The sequence below is a fragment of the Chlamydotis macqueenii genome, chromosome 1 (genome assembly GCF_036417535.1).
Source record: "Chlamydotis macqueenii isolate bChlMac1 chromosome 1, bChlMac1.mat, whole genome shotgun sequence".
NCBI lineage: Eukaryota > Metazoa > Chordata > Aves > Otidiformes > Otididae > Chlamydotis > Chlamydotis macqueenii.
Window position 1 is genome coordinate 78,656,491 of NC_141556.1, and position 20,685 is coordinate 78,677,175.

Sequence of the window (20,685 nt, forward strand, 5' to 3'; positions counted from 1 at the left end):
GTTATCTCTTATCTTCTTAAAAGGTAAGATTATGAGAGTGTGTTTTCTGTGATACTTTTATAGGCACCTACAGCAAAACATTCCTTTGGAAGATCAAAGCAACTTTCTTCTTTATAGATCTAATTCACTTATGCACTGGGATGCTTCTAAATGAGCATTTTGAGCAAGTCCTTCCCTCTCTAGTATGAAGTTTAGATCTGGAAAATAAAAATCAAATTTTTATGACCACATTATTTTGCAGACTGCTATTGCAGCGAAGCCAGCCAACACATAGACCTCTGTATATATTTATCATTGCAGATATCAATGAATGCAGACGCTATCCAGGCCGGCTTTGTGCTCACAAGTGTGAGAATACTCCTGGTTCCTATTACTGTACTTGTACCATGGGATTCAAACTTTCAACTGATGGCAGGTCATGTGAAGGTACGGCTGTCATATGCTTTGGCACATAGCGTGAGATATGGCTCATTGCTGTTTAGGGTATTTCTGCTTGATTTTAGCTTGTAAGACTGCACTTGAATGGCGTAAGAAATCAATGCAGTTATGATTAATCAAGGCCACTGTAGCCCACAGTTCCAATATATTGTGCTTTGGCTGGATCACATAGAGGTGTATGGGACTACATTTACTGTATTTTGAAGGGTGAATCATCTAGATCAGATTCAAGACCTTCAAAACCAGCCTTGCTGATACCCAGATATAAAAATGCAAGTGTGGTCCTAAAGACTCCCTCCAAGTCACACACCTTGAAGGACAGTGGGAAATAATAGCACAGTGCAGATTAACGTACACTGCCAGACCCCGTTGAGAGCAATACACCCGAAGCCACTTATTTCCAGCTTACTCAGTGACATACATACCACCCTTTTTTAATTTAAAAAAATGTTGCCCAAAGTTTTGTCTTAATCCCGTAACAGGAGTGATGAATGTAGCAAGAAATTTGACATTCAGGTATATAATTTTGCATTTCAGATTTAAATGAGTGTGAGAGCAGCCCTTGCAGTCAAGAGTGTGCCAATGTGTATGGCTCTTACCAGTGTTACTGCCGCCGTGGCTTTCAACTTAGTGACATAGATGGGATTTCATGTGAAGGTAAGCATTATCGTTTTGCAGGTAGAGGATGAGTGAGCATTTCGTATTCTCACTGTAACATACATGAATAGTTCCATGTACTTGTAATTATTTCATTTTAACATTTGATTCTCTTTGGTATTTTCCTGTGAAACTATGAAACTTTATTTAATTGAAGGTCTTCCACGCATGTCCTAGTCTAGAAATATCTCTGCTTGGGTGATGTCAGTTCTGCTGTTTACACTGGCTTGTAGCTTGGCATACTTTTGTAACTTGCCAGAATTATTTTTTTTTCCAGAGGAACTAACAGAATTATGTTACATATGCAATACATAGTATTACTAGGTAGTATTTTATATACCCTCTTTTTGTGGCTGGTTCTGAACTAATGTCTAAGTATGTTTTCCTCAAATACAAGGAGGATGTGGGTGTGACCTTGTGGACAAGATAATGAATTTGGACCTCGGTCTCCTAGACTTACTAGATAGTAGGACCTTGGGCAGAAGCCTCATCTCGATTTTGCTTTTTAAGAACAGGGATAAAACTATTCCTCTCCCTCCCTTTTGTAAAGTACTATCATACATGTCCCTGTAAAGTCCTTGCTCTTATGCATTTACTTGGTCTCTTGGGCTCTTACATTGCTTTTAATTTTCTTCACACCTCCATTTATTGTTGACAGCCTGTATTAACTAGAGCCACCCCTACCTGATGGTCTTTTTCCTTGCCCAGGAATTAGAATAATGAAAGTGTTTGAAGCTCGCAGTGGGAACACCATACGTGTGCACTTGGTTGAATGTCATGAACACATAGTAAATAGGTGGTGTTTTCTTCTTGCAGATATTGATGAATGTGCTTTACCGACTGGAGGGCATATCTGTTCCTTTCGATGTATTAATATTCCTGGGAGCTTTCAATGTACTTGTCCCTCCACTGGTTACAGGCTGGCATCCAACGCACGCAACTGCCAAGGTGAGTTCAATAACTGCAGGGAGACCAAACTGGATTGTGGACCTCTGAAAAGTTCTAGCAAGTTTTTATGTTTAAAAAAATGCCTTCAATACAACATTATAGATAAAACAGTAAACATCAGCTCGACATCTGAAAAAACAAATATTTTATAAAAAAATATGTGGGAAAATTTATCTTATAAACTATAGGATGTAGTAGAGACTACTTTTTATAACATTAGTAAATAATTATAACAAATTCTGAAGATGAAGATTTCCACTGTGAAATGGTATGAGTTAGTTTAGCCATTAAAAGGAAATATCATGCTGTAAACATTTCAGCATATATTTAAGTCTTGTCCACTTAGTGGCACTGCTGCTTTTCCTTTTCCTGTTTTTGCCTGGTTTTGTGTTAGTTTTCTTCTTTTTTGTTCTCCTGCCCTCCCCTTCCAATCCTGTAATAATGTTTAATTGCACTGTGTTCTGTATGTGGTACCTAATATGCCTAATATGATACTTTCATCATCTGGCACCTGCAAGTAGAGGAAAGGCACATGTTTAATCCACTCACCTTTTTCCATTTGGCAGATATCGATGAGTGTGTTGCAGAAAGCCACAACTGCTCCTTCAATGAGACCTGCTTTAACATCCAGGGGGGCTTTCGCTGTCTGTCTTTGGAATGCCCAGAAAATTACCGCAAGTCAGGAGATACGTAAGTACTTTCTTTTCCAAGATTGAAAAATTTTTCGGTGACATGATCTCCTTTATGTGATGCCATGGCCAGCTGAATACATAACAGATTCTGGCAAATATGTACTTTGTTGGTAGGCCTAGCCTATGTTTTGCACACACAGGTCTGGTCCCTTTCTCATGCTCCTATTTCAGTCTAGGAAAAAGACTGTTCCCTCTAAAATGCCATGTGTCAGTGATTTGCATCATAATGATCTGTAGAGCCATAGCTGATGTTCTCTCCCTGGCAGTCTTGCAGACAACCTGTTAGGAGAGTTACAGTCAGCTTCGAAATTCCCACTTTTATTTCCTTTTACACGTAGTCATTCCTTGCTATTACACTCCAATGAAAGAGTTATTTTTAGCTCCCTCTCTGAAGTTGTACCAGTGCTGTTGCAAAGCATTGCAAGAATATCTTATCTTTAGTACCATTTTACCTCTGTTAAAATAGCTCGGAACCCTAGCAAGGGTGGTATGGTAGCTGCTGCCCATATTTATGTCTCTTAACCTAGCTCAGAGAAAGTCTATGCATTTTGGTATTGAAAATGAGGCATAGGTATGGGAGGAGAAGCAGCTGGCAGCTCCTTTATACCCATCAAATGGTGCTAGGGGTATGGAGAATTGTTGCAAAATTTCAGTTGCATAGCTAGAGTTTATGGCTGATGTGGGTGGCGGCTTTTCCCCCTGCCTGGGGCTTTATGGCCACCCTGTACTCCAGCAGTTCCTCTGAAGGCTGCTCCACAGTCCCTCCCATGTGTCCCATGCTCAGGTAAGTGTATGCTCCACTAGCTAGGGAGGAAAGCTGATAAATCACATTTGTCGTCAACCTGCTATTACTTTTCACAATCAGTGTTCATCTGCCCACCATCTTTTAGGTAAAACTGAGTACTCCATGCCTCCTCCGAAGAATGAAGCTAATAGTGATCTTCATCATAGGGACTTTGTAGGGGTTAGTTAGTTTCCATTTAAACCTTAATCTGCAAAGTGCCATATAAGTGGCACAGCAGATGTATTTGATGAGAGTAGAGGGAGTTCATAGTATAAAACCAGGTATTTATAAAATATGCTTGTATTCTGAGAAGTGTCAATAGTAATTAAATTTTAAATTATATTTGTCACCTCAATAAACAAGCAGTGCTTCGTGATAGAGATGTTCTCTTTGTTTGTAATATTGTGGGTTCATTTGTATCCTAATTAAAAAAAAAATTGCAGTGGGCCACTAAGCAGAATTAGCAGATTTCTACTCTTACAGACATCTCTGAGTTGCAAAGTTTAGTATATAAAATACACGTCATACACACGCATTCCATTTCATCTTCTTTCTTGTCTATATTTTTATGCATGTGTTGAAATTGGTGTCTATTTGGGATGTAAGGGATCTTTTGGGGAAGTAGTAGAATGTCTGAATTGTTTTTCTGTGTCTGGATTGTTGGGGCCCTGTAATGGCTTACTCTGCCTAACTTACAGACTCACAGGGAGAGATTCTTCTGATGTGCTAGGGCTATAATTAGGCTATGAGTCAGACACAAATCCCGTAGCTGCTCAGTGAAGTTCTAATTATTTTAATTTCTTGAGTTATTATCTTGTTGGATTTATTAGGTTTTCCCTTCTCCACAGCTACAGACACGGTTACTAAATTTATTGTCAAAAATGTGTTTGCATCAACCGAGGAGAATATGAGTTCATTATATTTATCTCAAAAAGTCCAAGTTAGTTCAATCAGGAGATAGGTACTCCCCTACTTAGTCAGTATATGAGTATTATACTAACGTGCCAGAAGCAGGGTATTGGTTTACCTTGTCCCCACTGGGGAGGAGTTTTGTAAGACAGCTCTTTAGCACCCTTTTTACAGCCAAACTAATTTATGTGTTCCTGAACAATTTATTTTTGGCATATATAACCCAACATAGCTGATAGCTAGCATATCTTCATTAGCTTTTTCATGATAATGGCGTTAGATCACTTTTTCACTCAACCTTGTGCCAGGAATCTAAAATCAAAATAGTTGGCTTCTCATAACATCATTTCTATTACAGATACTATTTTCCTCTCCTTTTTATTCAAAACACATTCCAGTTTCACCAACTTCGCACATCATAAGAAAGACAACACATTTTCCATTCCCATCAAGTTGGCACCTCATGGGATTTTTTTACTCTTTTCTCAGATATTTTCTTTGGAACAGCTATCATTAATTTGTCCTCAGTCCTACAAATCCAAGTTTGTTCACTCTTATTTTTCCTTAAAATACTTTTGTATGAGCAACAGCCATCAGTGATCCCGAAGTTTCCTTACCCAATACGTTTAAAGCAGAGATTTTTGCATGGTGGCTGCTTGTCATCCAGTGAAGTAATTGCAGGATCATCCCATGCTACAGGCTGAAAGCTCAGGATGCTGTATAGGTATTCTGAGCTTCAGGAGCAAACAGCCTGTGTCACCTTCCCCAAAGACCAGCAAAGTGCGTGCTCCGTTCCTTAATGGTAGCAATTTTATTGAAGGTCTTATCTCCTTTGCTTGAATTCTGCATTTTTTTTTTCCCTGATCAGCCTATAGGCTTGATATTTTTCCAAGGATAATTAAGATCTACTGCTACTCACAATAGGACTTAACTCGCTGTACTGCCTCGCCAAGCACTTTTTATTTTCAAATTGCATAACAATTAAATTCCCTTTATGTGACACTGAAGTCAAACATTTGTAATATTTAAGCCAAGAAAAATAGTAGAAAAGATAAGAAGTGGTTATGGCGGCGTGTCAGAAATGTGTGCTGCATTGAGCCAGATTGGGAAATATTTTTATATTCTAGATATGTCTGCATATTATTAAGGCTGCCTGTTGTTTCTCATTATTAGGACCTGTTTTTAACTGCTTAGAATTTTGCCAAAATGTAACCAACGGTTGAAATTTTACATGCCAGGTGTCTGACTCAGGCTCAAGTTTTGGCAAATTTCAACCAAAGCAGTTCACTCATTTCCAAGAACAAGGGTAGGGAGGAACACATTGTTTTTTATGTTTAAGATATTTTGGTGATTTTTTTTTCTTTCAACTGTTTGCTGTCATGTTTTGGAGCAGAAATCTGAAATTTGTTAGGAGCTTACTTTTGCGCTTTTTCTCATCCTTACCAAAAACCTCTGAAACTTCTGAAATTATGCCAAAACAGAATCAGGTCTACCTGGAGTATTTCTGAGAGTTGTTTAATTTTTACTTCAAGTCCTTGAATGCTAAGGATTTCGTAGCCTCAGTGGGAATCTGTCTTTATGTTTGACTGTGGGAATCTGTCTTTGTGTTTGAATGTCTTCCTCATTTAATTCTTCCTATCAGTAGAGAGGTCTTTGTTTATTTTTAGCAACAAACAATTCTCTTCTGATTTAGCAGACCTGAGCTTCTTGCAGCTTTTTAAAGCAGTCTAAAATGCGCAAGTACCAACTCCACAGATTGTCTGAGCTTGTTCCCAGGTATGGTCACAGGAAAGAAGACCAATCTTCCCCATAATGTCAGCTCCTATCTGTCCTGGGCCAGGTGCCGCTGGCCCTGACAACCCCAGAGCCTCCTTCTTCCGTGCTTTCAAAGACAACCCAGATGCTGTGGATAAGAAAGCTGTTTCTAACATGAATGAGAGAAAAGCTGGCTTGGTAAGAAGGAAAGATCAACTTAGGGATAAGGAGGCTAAATGTAGGGAGAGAGGGATCTGAAGGTGTGATGAGGTGAGGAGAATGAATCTGGGAGATGCTTGAGGGATAGAAGGTAAAATTGGGTAAAACAATTTAGAGATAAGGGGGAAAACAACCACAGAAGTGAGGGGCTTATCATTTAAGGGTGATTGATGCAAGATTTGGATGAAGACCCATCCGAGCGAGGAATAATTTGAGATGGCTGCACAAAGATACTGAGGGAAGGGGTGTATGCTTTGGGCCTAGGGCTGTGAGGTAGAAAAGGAGAGAACCAAGTGTCAGCCAGGAGAGGATGGAGCAAGAAGAGAAGGATTGGCAGTGGCTGAGTAGACAGTCCTGATACCAAATTTTTGTATGAGCACAAAGGACATAGACACACAAAGGGGACAGGAAGGAGGCGCCAGGTTGGGAAAGACAGAAGAAAGAGGCAAGGATAGGACATAAAGGCTCGGTGCTGAGGGCAAAATGGAGATGAGTCTCTCTCTTCTATAGCTTGAAAACTCCCTAAGACTTTCCAGCTTCACACAAGAGGAACATGCAGAGTATTTGTCCATCCTGTCTACTGTACTGCTGTATACTGCATTCCCGCTTGAGCCTGAAGTGGGACTCCAGATTCTCCTCTGGTTAAGAAATACCTGGGAAAACCAACCATCAGTTGGTTTCATTCCCTTTAACCTCTGGTCTGTTTAAGACAAAAATCACCTTCCCTACACAGCTGCTCTATTAACATAAATGTAGAGATCCATGATGTGGTGGTACTGCCCAGCTGATGGCTCATCTGGCCCTCAAGGTGTGGTGCAACCTGCCGAAAAGAAATACACACCAATGACAGCATGAGTAAGCATCTTGTAGTGGAGTATATTCTAGGAGGTCCAGAAGATTGTTACAGCTCTGGAAATCTACAGGGTCGCATTTCAGAGATGTGTAGTGTATAGTTTAGTAATAATACATGGTTGGTTGTCCAGCATGTTGAGATTATTTCCTGAGATGAAGTAAATTACAAAGCCATAAATCCTGCTAAAAAGTTCTTTTCACTTCAGCACATGAGGAATTGTTGTATACCATTCAGCTCCTTTGGGCACAGTTGAATAAACTGCCTCTGTACCATGTGAAAACCAGGCTCAGAAATTTAACAGGAGGGAAGGCAGAAAATATTTTCGCCTCGCACAGCGACATGGTGTGGTGGCAGGGCGTGGGAGATGTACAGCCAGCTCCTCCATCCTGAGATGCCGAAGACCCGGGGTCTTGGGCTACTCACTCACTAGCAGGTTGTTAGATTCCCTCACTGTATGAGTTTCTTCTGCACACTGAAAGGAAGCATTTAAACGAGGTCTAGAGAGTACACTGGGATATAAATGCTTCTTGCTTATTGCCTTTGTGGTGCATGGCCCTAGAATGAACTCTGATTCTTGAAAGCAGTATTATTTGCTGTCTCTCCCTTGTGGTTATTTGATGGAACAATTAGTGCACATTAAGTAAACCTATAGTGAAGTGTGCAGTGTGTAGTGTGCACCACCAAAGAATAAGATAAAAGATGATGAATTCTGAATAATTCTAATTCCTAGCTGCAGGCACATCTGTCTCTGCAAATAACTTTCTGAATCAGCAGAATGTCCTTTTTCAAATCTTAGGAAGGTAGGACCTTTGGTTTTTTTGTTCTATTACAATTCTGGCTGTTATTATAAAATGCCTCTTACTTTCATAAAAGAATAAATCGCGGCATCTTTATGAGCATGTAAGTGCTTCCAAAAAGAAAACATATCCAACTAAGAAATTAACTGCCTTGACTTGCTTCATGATTTCAGCAAAACCAAGTAGCCTTGTGATTTCAATAAAACCAAGTAATGCTTTTTAGTGGAGTTATTGATGACATTCCAGAAAAGAATGCAGAACTCACTATACCTGAAAATATTCCCAAAGTATCCACACCTAATTAGCCGACCATCCTGTGAAGACTTGTGCGTGCTCTTTACACACATGAATAAAATTAAGAATTATTATTAAAAGAAAACATAGAACACAAACTGAGGAACTGAGGGTGCTTTTAACTCCTCTTTTTGAAAGTGCTTATTTTGCATATAATGAGACGTTCCTGCAATTCAGGTCACCATGCACTGGCAACAAAGTGGTGCTTGCTTAGAAGCTGCAGTTCTGTTGTTACCAGATACTCCTGATAGGAGCTCAATTTTAGATTTAAAAAGAAAATAAATGAAATGAGCACTCAGATTTCCTTAAGGTAGTAAGAAGCTAACCGTGGTTTCATGCTGGAGAGTTTCTTAGTAAAGAAGTGAGTTTAGGCTCCAAAACCTCAGCCTGTGGACTGAATATCAGGTTTGAGTGGAGAGACTCTTCTACATAATTTAATTGATTTGTAGTTGTGCATGAGGCAAGTTTGGACCCACATGCACAACCTGATCATCCTCAAATTTTGCAGTGCCAACATCCAGCTGAGATCATCATGTCTACCTCTACTTTCATGCACCTGTTTGAGAGGATGTTTAGATACCAACTTGAATGTGGTGATTTGAGTATATCTTTAATCTGAAGTGCACGTAATCTTTCTTTGTATGCAATTCTCTTAAAGACTTCTCAGACCCACCAGGTAGCATGACATGTCAGATCTTCATCAATGTGCAACATTCTTTAGTAGCAATGACTTTAATGCCCAAAGTACTTCTGTGCCGTAATTTACAGGACAAACTTCACTTCTTTTAGTAACAGAAAGGGAGGAGATTTCTCCCTCCATGCAGATCATGATGCCTAGTGCTGACATTTGTTGTTCACTTTCAGCCTGTGTTGGTTATCTCTTCCTTAGTTCTCTGGATTTGATGCTGTAAGGCCATGCCTAGTGATAAGGGACGAAAACAGCAGAGGGCAACTTTCTTACTCACCAGCGTCATTCCTGTGGCTCAAGGCTGCCCAAGAGTGGACTGAATGTGTAGGGCACATGCTGGAGACATCAGGCCATTGGACTTTGTTTTCAGTGCTTGTCTAGGTGTGTGTTGACTGACTCAGGTTGGTTCTCCTGGTAGCACAGAGAAATGCCATGCCACATCAGGAAGAAGGTTTGTCTTCAAAGCAAATAAACCTTAACATAGGCAGTGTTGAAAATAAGTTTTACATTCCTGTGTATGCTGTCAGATGATGAACATACATAGTGCTGTATCTTGAGTGCCTCTTTCTCTCTCAGAAAGACCAACTGCTTGTACATTTGTGGTTTTCAGAATACTTTGCTCAGTCTTAAAACCCCGCTAGACATCCCAGGTAGGACACGGCCATCTCACTAAGCACTTAGGATCTCTTCCTTTATTTAACATATGTCCAATCAACAAAATAATAAAACTTGGAGGGAGGGGAGGGAGAAGCCAGTGTTCTCCCTAGGAAGAGCTTAGCTGATCTGAATGCAGATAAACTGTCACCCACGCTGAGGTGCTAGACTCAATCCATCTGCACATGCAAAGAAAGGGCAACACTTCTGAAAATGGCAACGCTTCTCCAAAAGCACGAACCACAAACAAGTTGATCCGTATTTAATGAATGTCCATTTAATGACTGAGGTGCTAGGCTGAAGAATGGATACAGTATGCGAGTCAACATACCTTTTCCCACCCCCACTGCCCTTGCTCTCCTATCACGCTTGCTAAATGTACGCTAATCTTCCTCTTGTCTTGTGTTCTCACTTTTGCAGTCGCTGTGAGCGCTTGCCTTGTAATGAAAATAAGGAGTGCCAGAGCCTGCCTCTGAGAATAACCTACTATCACCTCTCTTTTCCTACCAACATTCAAGTACCCACCGACATTTTCCGCATGGGCCCTTCCAATGCTGTCCCTGGGGATAAAATTCTGCTGTCCATCATCAGCGGGAACCAGGAGGGTTTTTTCACCACAAAAAAAGTGAACAACCACAGTGGCATTGTGGTCATGCAGCGGCAAATCACAGAGCCCAGAGACCTTCTTCTGACAATTCAAATGCAACTCTTCCGCCATGGAACTGTCAACACATTTATTGCCAAACTTTTTATCTTTGTCTCTGCACAGCTTTGATCCCTAACTTACAAGCATCATTGGCTACTTTTTCTCTTCTAAGAGTAGCTTTTTTTTCACCAATTTTAATAAAGTTTTAGTTCATCTGTTGCATGCTGCACTTGCATTTTATTTGCCATCATCATTACAGTTCTCCACTTTCCCCTGTCACTAAACATCTCAATTTGGGGAAATTCTTATGTGTACTCTGCATCATTATAAAAAGCAGAAATTGGTGTTTAGGTACTTATTATCTGAATATACTGAGGACTCAAAACTGTTAATTTACTTCACACAGTAGTGGACTTGGTCTCATCTGATGATACACAGCTGCATATGTTTAGGTCTAAATTTTCAACACGAAGTAGGTACATAACTTGAGCTGTCTCAACTGAGACATCTTTAGAGAGTTTTATCATTCAGGGGGCAAATACTGTGCATTTTCTGAAAATCTATTAAAAGAGCATAACTTAGGCCCTTAGGACCTCAGAAGTGCCCCAGCACACAAGTCACTTTGAAAGTGTGGAGCCAGGTTCTCAAGCTGTGCTAATTTATCATGGCTCTGTTGTAGCCAGTGAGCTTGCGCTGATTTCCACCAGGTACAGATCCCATTTTGAACTTTTAAGGATGGTACAAAAGAGAATCTCCTCTAAAGAACAGTTATTTTAGGGATTTTTCATCTTCCTTTCTGTGGAATTTCCACTGAATTGAAAAACTAATGATGGGAAAACAGCAATGAGCTTCCTAACAGCATTCAGCTAGTAGCAGAGAGCTCCTTTCTGTTTCACAGGCTGTATCCTGAGATGTGCCTACACGAACTTTTAAAAAAGATACTTAATTGGTCTCCTAACATTTTTGTCTCTCCAACTTCCATATCTAAGCCAATAAATTTTTAACTATAAAGAGTTTACGCAACTAAACCCTAGCAGCCCTGAAAGGTCAGCCATAATTCCAATATCCAAATCTTTCTTCCTTTACTTCTGCAACTTTCTTCCTTTACTTCTTTGCAGTCAAGAACAATGTAGACAATACAACTGGAATTACTTTGGAATTAATTTGTTTTGTGAGCTAGAAAGGATGTATTTTACTCTTCAGTCCTTATATTGCTAAATATTGAAAGCTCAGTCCCAGAGATATGATCTAAAAATTAATGTTCTTTTACACCATCCTCAGATGGTCTACACTGGGCTCAGATATCTCTGCTGACCAGTACATTGGCAGAATAGTCAGTCCGTAGATGAATGAGGAATAATTAATGTGAATGCATCTATAAAAAAAAAAGCCTCACTATGTAAATACAGACTGCAAGGGCAAGGCACAAGGTTAGAAGCTGGGAACCTTCTAAACCAAGATCACAAGCCTTAATCACCTGAACACAAGGAATTGTTCTCAGGCTCATTATCAGCCAAGGACTAGATTGGGGCATGATTGCAGCACTCTGCCAGAGTATTACATGTTCCCTAAGGCAAAGTTTATCCCAGCTGGCTGACAGGAGTTCAAGTCTCACAAGGAATGCCAGTGTTTAATAAGTCTGTTGACACATACTTATAAAGCTGCCAGAAGTTGCCAGTGGGGATAGAGTCCCAGCTTTAAATATTGAAAGCACAAGCCCATGCTACTTGAGCTAATGGAGTTTCTTACTACCACAGAGGATGCTTGTATATAAATGCCCTCTGGCTACCAGTTCATTATGAGGCCGTAATTAAGTAGGATAAAGATTCAAAAATAAACTTCATTTCAGCAAACACTAATATATATTTGTTTGGCAGGAAGAGAAAGGAGTGTGAGATTTTGGCCCTCAGTATTGTAAAATGCTACCATGTTAATTGCATTCAGCAAATAATTCAAGAAGACAGAGCTCAGATTCTCCTGCATTAGATGCTTTAATGCTGCAACGTAGCTGGAACTTTCAAGAACGTGTGCAATTATGCAGTGCTACTTATGTGCATGGTTCTTTCCAAATGAAAATGAAATCACGAGTCTTGGTCCAAATAACTTACCAATTGAGTCTAACAGAGAATATGAAAAGGAATGACACCAGGACCCAAGAAGAAAGAAAAAATTGTATCCAGGAAAGGATTATTTGCAAAATTATCAGAGCAACTGAGCTGTTTCTTAACTTTTTTCAATTAAAAAGACCTGGAGGAAGTACCAGCTCCAAAGCTGTAATTTTTGTTGGGGGGGGGGGGGGGGGCGGACTTGAAAGAAAGATTTAAACAAAGAAACTGAGCACTAAGGAAAAAACTTTTGTCAGTCACAGCTCCACTGTAGGAGAACATGAGCAAAAAGGAAAACATCAACTAATCAGAAGATCAAATGCAAAGATGATGTGTAAGGATAAAATGAAAAATATTGTGAGATTAGGGCACATCATTAGTAGCAAATATCAGAATTTGAAATAGATGCTCGTTGTCAAAGAAATGGTTCCAGAAGATGTCTAAAGATGTGCCATTAAAGCAGTAAGAGAACAAAGCGTTACCAACTGCACTCTGGATATGCTGAAGCAATTAGAAGGGATATCAAAAGAAAGGAGATCAGAGAATGAATATTTAGGCAGGGGAAAATGAAAGAACAAAATCAAGTTTAGCAGTGTGGTCAGAGGATGCAGAAAAAGAGGTAGTGGCATTTGTAACAGGAGAGAGAAACACTGCAAAGAAATAGAGCTGACATAAACTTTTCTCCATCACATGTATTGTTACAAGCTGGATGGATCTAGAAACTAGTTTTAGTCAGGAACTAACATAGATCACTTGTGATCATTGTGATCCTCCATTTCTGTATGCAGGGTAGCTAACTCATGTTAGAATGCTTTACTCCACTGAATCAGAAGTGAGAATTATGAATATAAGTCTTAGGACTTAAACAAATTCATTTGCTTATTGAATGAGAATTTCAGAAATGTTTGTTAAATGTTCCAGCTGAAGCTGCGAGTAAAGGTCCCTTTCCTTCCCAGGAAGGAGCAAAGGCAGACCAATACTGAATGTGTCAGACATTCCTACCACAATGTTTGTTGCATACAAATTCTATTATCTAAATACAGCTATAAAAAAAAAAAGGATGCTGTATGTATTGCACCAGTAATTCATTAGTAATAGTGTCCCAAAATGAGTTATGTGAGCTACTGTTTATTGGTGTCCCTGAAATCTTTAGATGATGCCATAGTTATCATTTATAAGTTATATCATGCAAAGAGAAAAACTTTTAAATGGCTTTTTTCAGAATATTTAAACACATAATTAGAAGTAAAACCAGCCTGACTTGGCTGTTGTGACCCCAGCACGGCAGGATCTTGAGGAAAGATGCAGTGTTCGTTTCTGTGACTGTATAGATGTGAATATCTACTGAACTCCTCTAAACACAGGAAAGAAAAAAAGAGGGAGAGAGGGAAGGAAACAGGAACGATGCAAAATGCCTTAATTCTCGTTGTTACGTATTTTGGAATACACTATTTTACCCTGGCAGTAGACCGTGTAATTTAGCTGATCCTTATTTCACAGATGCAAGGGTCAGGTAGCTGGAAGTCCTTCTTAATTTGGCAGCTGAGGTTTAAAATAAGAAGATGGAATCTGTTATAGGTCAGACTATTATGTCTATATATCCAGAATTAATTTGTTAAAAAATTACCAGCATGAGGCATTTCAGCAGAAAGCCCTGTTCTGTTGCCTGTGAGATGTCTAGGAAATTATGAAATTTTGTACCCAGATAACAGTGGGAAGTAAAAGGTCTCTCTTGGCCTGTATCTCCTGGCCAGTCTCAAAACATCAACTACAGAATGCGAATAACAAGCACTCAGCTGGTGTAAATTAACCTAGCTTCATTGCCTTCCCATGGACTAGGCCAGTTGACATATGTTGAAGCATGATTTCCTTAATGTTGATTCATGTTTACTCTTTTATCTTTATTTTAGCTTCATACAATATCAGCGTGTTTGGCTTTGTTTTGTTTGATGAGCAAATGTGGGTAGTGTCTAATAAGAAGTTACTGACGTATTTATTATTAATAGAGCCATAAAGTCCCTCTGAACATCTGAAAAAAGATGGCTTGTAGGTATGGACTTGGGTGACACATTTTGAAAAGAGCAAGAACCATTTATTTCCAGAGGTACCTGACAAAATAAAGCTTCCATTTTTGATTCCCTTTTACTCAGTGAATTTTTCTTCCTTTTAATCTTTTAATTCCCCCTCCCTGACATTGCAGTCTTTTCTTTTTTCCACTTAGAAATATGAAGAAATGGGCAGGTCAAAGTTGAGATCATTTGTGGGGCTTAGTCACATTGTAAGTCCCTTTCATCTCTCGTGAACACAGACCGGGTATTGTGTGAGGTTCTTGAACTGTAAGTGACTTTAAATTCACTCTAGTGGACAAGGGTGAGAAGAAGTCATTTAACTTTTAATAGACTTTCAAGGACGAATGAGCAGCTGGTTGAGATGGAATATGAAATGACCCTTACCATTTCCCCAAACTCAGAATTCAATCTTTGAGGTTTTAAATAACGTGGTTAACTTTTTTCCTCCCCCAGTTTCCATTCCTCTTGGTGTTCTCAGTTTAGATGGAAAGGGGGTGGGTGTGAAAAAAAAAAAGACTTAAGAGAGGCTTTTCTGGCTCTTGCTGCACTGAAAATTGTGAAACATTGGCCCTTCCGGTATTTCCTGCCAGATTTCCAGAATGGAAACAATTGTTTCTGCTTTATGTGACTGATAGCACATGGAGTACAAAAAGCCTTCTGCAAGTGAGTGTAGCTCCGCTGAACTTGGTGAGACCACACCAGTGCACTGCAGCTGAGGATCTGGGCCTAGTTGTTTAGTTCTCTTTGTACTTGGGCAGAGACTTTGCACAGCATCTTACGCGCTACAGTTTGCCCTGTTTTTACATGGCTAGCTTGGAGAACTGGGTTTGAGGGGGTTTTAACTGCCACTCCTAGCCAAGCCAGATTTTCCAGTGGCCCAGCAGTTCTGACAGTCTGCATTTGTCTAAAGTTTTTGAGGTGAAGAATGAACACACACCAATTACAGTTTCTAGCTCCCCAGACTGCAAAACACAAAGTAATTAATTTTCAGGATATATATGCATCTCTCTCTTGTTTCTCTTAGTGTCAGACTTGAAAAGACAGATACTATCCGTTGCATTAAGTCTTGTCGACCAAATGATGTCAACTGTGTGTTGGATCCAGTCCACACAATTTCCCACACTGTCATTTCACTGCCCACGTTCAGAGAATTTACAAGACCTGAAGGTAAGTGGTTTGTTCCTTGTTCCTTTCAAGACTATAACATATAAAACCTCCACCGGAAATTCTTGCCTAAAGCCAGGCTAGCTACCGGTGCAGTAAAATGGTTGCACAGTTCCAAATTACGGTGTACTGTTCATTTAATTAAAACCTTGTTGTGGTTTTGTTTAGTGAGGGAGGACCTAAGGTGGTAGCTTCTGTAGGAAACTGCTAGAAGTTGCTCCCCTTTGTTCAGTGGACTCGGCCGGGCCTAGGGTGGACCTGCTGCTGGCCAAGGCCGAGCCAATTGGTAGCAGAATGTTCTGTGATAACACCTCTGTGATAACAAATTTAAGAAGGGGAAAACAAAAAAAAATAAAAAGAGAAGATGTGAAGAAGCTGATCAGGGGCAGAGGCGCAGAGGGGGAGGCGCAGGCCTCGTGGGCCTTGCAGGCCTCACCCTCTGGCCTCTTGCCAGGTGGCCGACTGGGCCCAACTCTGCCCAGCCCGGCTGCAAGAAGTGGAGAGATGAGATGGATGATGTGAAGAGATTCTGAGAGGCATCTGCCAGCCTGTTGTGTAGAATTTTTCTTGTGAGAGGAACAGCTGCAGATGCCAAGGTCAGTTCAGAAGGAGGGGGAGGAGTAATGCAGCTCCTGGCCAAGATTCCCCTGCAGCTTGTGGTGATGACCATGGTGGAGCAGGTTGTCCCCCTGCAGCCCATGGAGGTCCACAGAGGAGCAGAGATCCACCTGGAGCCCGTGAAGGACCCCACACTGGGGGAGGTGGATGTCTGAAGGAGGCTGTGGCCTGTGGAGGGCCCACTGGGGCAGCTGTTCTGGAGAGACTGCACCCCGTGGAAGAGATGACCCATGCCAGAGCAGTTTCATGAAGGTGTATGGGTGGGACCCCACAACAGAGCAGAGGAGGAATGTGAGGAGTTCTTCCCCCGACGATGAAGCAGCAGCGTAAAACAACACATGATGGAACTGACCGCAACCCCCATTCCCTCTTCCGCCCTGTGCCACTTCAGGGGGGGGGAAGGTAGTAGAGCTTGGGAAGAGGGAGGGGTGGAGGGAGGTTATCTTGTTCTCTGTCTCATTATCCTGCTGGTTTTAGTAATAAATGAATAGTTTTCCCCAAGTCGAGTCTGTTTTGCCCGTAATGGTAACTTTAAGGATTTTCTCCCTGTCCTTATCTCAAACCTCGAGCTGTTTTTTCTTATATTATCTCTCCCTATTTTCTTGGAGGGTGGGGGGAGTGAGAGAGAGACTGCATAGTCTGGTCCCGATCGGGGCTGAACTACAACAAACCTTCAATATCCAGGAGTTTTAATTTTGGGGGTAAAGAAAGTCATTCTGAGTTCTAACTCATACAGCTTCCCAGTCAAAGGAAATCCTGAGTCTGAATTCCCATTTGCCACATTTACTCACATAATAGCCATATGCCCCGTGACTTTTTTCTTCCCCTTTTTGCAGATTTTGCCGTAGGAGGTAGGTGCTTGTTAAATTTCTCTCATCTGTTTGTGGTCTGTTGTTCACTACTGACAGGTGGCATGTTCCAAGAATATGGCCTTTATCTACATGCAAACATAAATCACAAAATACATTGTATTGAATATACTATCTAGTACTCTGATTTGCTGATTTTTGACCTAAGGAAAATTTTTTTAAAAAGTGTTGTCTTTTAAAATACAGAAAAAAGGAAGGGAAATTCTGAGGACTGGACAGAAAGTTTTTAAGCTAAGATTTTCAAAAAGCATCTAAGTGAGTGGCTGTTCAGTCATCCAAAGTGAGTTTTCCAGCCCCAGATGCGGGCACTCATGTATTTCTTTAGTTCCTTTGGCGTCTGCAGTACCTGCGAGTATTTAAGTCCTGCAGTTCCGTAAGGATTTTACTCACTTTGCTTAGTTCACATGTAAACTTACAGATCAAGAGCCCATTTTTCCTCCTTGGCATTTGTATTTATTTTCTGGCAGCTTCACTGGGGATTGTGTACACATCCAGAGACAGGATGACTGCCTTCAGCCCTGCTTCTCTGTAGGATGAGCCACTCGGCAACTTACAGTGTGGCACAGTCACAGAGAGAGAAGAAGGAGATGGAGGGAAGGAAGATTATTTTGGAGGGGTTTTTAAAGATCTTAAATTCCTGTTTCAGATGTACCCAGAATCTCAGCCTTGCTATCTCAGAAAGTTGTCCTAAGTGGAAAGTCAAAGCTGATTCTTCACTTCTATACGAGGCAGAAGGAGTAGGGCAAGAGACTTGCCCTTCATATAGGAACAAGTTAGCCACCAATAACTTAGCTGCGTAGAGCTGCTATAAGTAGCATCATACCTGTTTCAGGCTTTGGGTGGCCCTACTTCACAGGTAACGGAGGAATGCCCCATGGCCACTTCTACTCCCATACACACCCCTTCAGCTTCACCAGGTGTACTGGCAGCTGAGCTGAGGATTTGGCCCAAGATGCTTCCCAAACTGTTCCCTCATTAGTCCATCCTCATGATTTAATAAAAAGAGATGAGACCTAGCAATCTGAGAGTACTACCAAAGCCCGGAAGACATTCCTAAACTGTAATTCAGCACATGGCCTTGGGTGAATTCGTACAGCCCCATGGTTTAGTTTAGTAGTGTGAGGATAGTAATAAGAATAATAGTATTTACCTCCCCCACAACAGGCTTGAAAAATAGTTTCACTTTTTTTTTTTCTTTAAACCTAAACCTCTCTTCTAATACTCCAAAGGACTCAGTAATTTGTAATGGCAATACTCTCTGTAATTGTCTAAGGGAATCAGAGTTCAGGGATTTATCTGTTTGGTCCCCCTCGGTGTTGTCCTCTTTGGGGATCCTCAGTGTTGTCCTCTTTCAATACACACTGGAAGTCCGACTGGTTTCTAAGAGTGGTCTTTCTGGACTCTCACAGTTATAGTATTTTGGCTTCAGGGCTTCTTGGATGGTGCAGGAGGAGAAAATAAATCTATTCAAATCATCCCTTCCCCTAGATATTCTTTCTTTCTGTTTTAAAGGACAAACTGGGAGTGGGGGAGTGTCCTCCACCAGCTTTGAGGACAAGTCATTTTGGATTAAATTCTGTCAGGTTCTTCAGTGACATTTTCAAATACTTCTCAGTACATTCCGTGATACTCTTTATTTGCAGAGATTATTTTTCTTCGTGCCATCACACCTACACATCCGGCCAACCAGGCAGATATCATATTTGACATAACAGAAGGAAATTTAAGAGATTCCTTTGATATCATCAAGCGTTACATGGATGGTATGACAGTGGGTGAGTAAAGTGTTTTCTGCTTATTTTCTTCTCTCAATAATATTGTAGAACAACGTCGAAGAAATTAACTCCAGTAATTAATTCCCACCTTGATTTTCTAGCCTGTCTTGATTTAATATTCTCCAGTCCAATATCTGTAATTTGAACTAATATAACAGATATTTTGAATTCAAAATACCAGAGGCCTAAACTTTAATTTGAGAAGTATTTTAACTTTTTTTCAGAACTGGCTTTAATTACAAATGCAAATAGCTTAGCTTTAAAATGATTAGGTTTGCCCATTGTAATCAAACCAAATATAAAATATGTAATATGTCTGCAAAGAGACTGCAGATTTAATTAACCGTTCTTTCTTGTTTGAACAGCATTGCACCAGTTTTTGGATAGTAATCAAATTTTTAAAGCAGGACTGAATTTACTGAAACTGTTTCCTGTTTTAATATTTAATGACAGGCTGGTTCAGTTTTAAATAAATACCTCTGTTGAGGGGAAAAGGGATCTGTCAAATGCTGTGGTTTGCAAGAAACTTCAGAATTAATCACCACATTTGATTTACAGGCTAAATTTGGCAGGCAGGAGAGATGGCAGGAGGTGTGCCTGTGTATATGGGTCATGCACTACACCTGCATCTCATCATATAGCAGGAAGGGGCTGCAACACAACCTGGAGTCGTACTTTCTGGTAGTTTTCTTTCAGAGCGGGACTCTTTTGGAGGATATAATCCTACTGTATCCAGTATGTAATGTATATAGTGTATCTAGTATATATACATACATGCATACGGATATATATTTCCAGTGTATACTGTAGCTTGGCTCTCACTCTGGCACCCTGTATACCCAGGAGTCACTGGTAAATTATATGAAGGTTGCAGAGCAGGAGGAGGTCCCAGCTGATGTGCTGCTCTGCCCAATGTGAGTTGCTATGCAGGGGCAAGGGAGTATGCTGTGATTCTCATGCTTACAGAATGAATATGCCAGGTATTCAGTCATATTTGATTCCTTTTTATTAGCGTTTATTTATGAAAGTGAAGGACTACTGTTCCCAGTGAACATTTGTGTTTCAGTATGTGAATGTGCAAGTTCTGCTCAGGTTTATACATGTGCTTCTGGGCTTTCTAGCAGGACTTGTCTGGATGACAAGAAAAATTACTGCTGTGCTTCTTCCATACTCACGATTTGAGAAAAAGTCATATTTAGTATGGTCTGAAGGTGGCACTGTTGCATTTCAGAAGCATGCTAGTAAGCGTTAGCTGTGCAAAGGTTCTATGACCTGTAGATAAAAATCATAAGTCATTAGGTTTATATTTCTTTTATTTTTATCAAACAGAAGCATATGTGTGAATGCTGAGAAAGAGGGAGAGTCTGTTAAAGCAGGATGATAAAAGTACAGATTTCAGGTATTGGGTTGGTTCTTTGGAAGAGTATAAATGTTATCAGATCCCACAGTAGTTACAGTAGTTTGCTTTTCGTGCTGTGTTCTTCTTTCTCTCTGAAATGAAAAAGAAGGATGTATTTAGAAATTTGACTGGCCAAGGTATTTGCCTGAGGGAAGCATTTCCACTTTGAATAACAAGACTGCGTGTCAATGGTATTTTACTTGGTAGACTGGATATCTGCCTCAGAACGTTAGGAGAGAAAGGATATTCTTTTACACCAGGTTGAGAGGATATGATGTATGCCTAAGTACATTACCAGCTCTGCAAAAGAATTGGGAAACTCTTTCTTCACCTCGGTTCCCCCATATGTAAC

The 20,685-nt window shown here is 40.4% G+C and overlaps 1 protein-coding gene across 2 annotated transcripts in view; it reads left to right on the forward strand.

The window, feature by feature from the left end:
* Window positions 1-20,685, forward strand: part of FBLN1 (fibulin 1) — an 82,429-nt gene that overhangs the window by 41,742 nt on the left and 20,002 nt on the right. The window contains exons 11-16 of one of the 2 annotated variants that reach the window (XM_086757738.1): window positions 301-426; window positions 976-1,095; window positions 1,912-2,043; window positions 2,610-2,733; window positions 15,533-15,675; window positions 18,803-18,934. In XM_086757738.1, the coding sequence (XP_086613864.1) occupies window positions 301-426; window positions 976-1,095; window positions 1,912-2,043; window positions 2,610-2,733; window positions 15,533-15,675; window positions 18,803-18,934 (777 nt within the window). Of the gene's footprint in view, window positions 1-300; window positions 427-975; window positions 1,096-1,911; window positions 2,044-2,609; window positions 2,734-10,108; window positions 10,553-15,532; window positions 15,676-18,802; window positions 18,935-20,685 lie in introns of those variants that run through there. The other variant, XM_086757744.1, reaches the window with a different exon arrangement.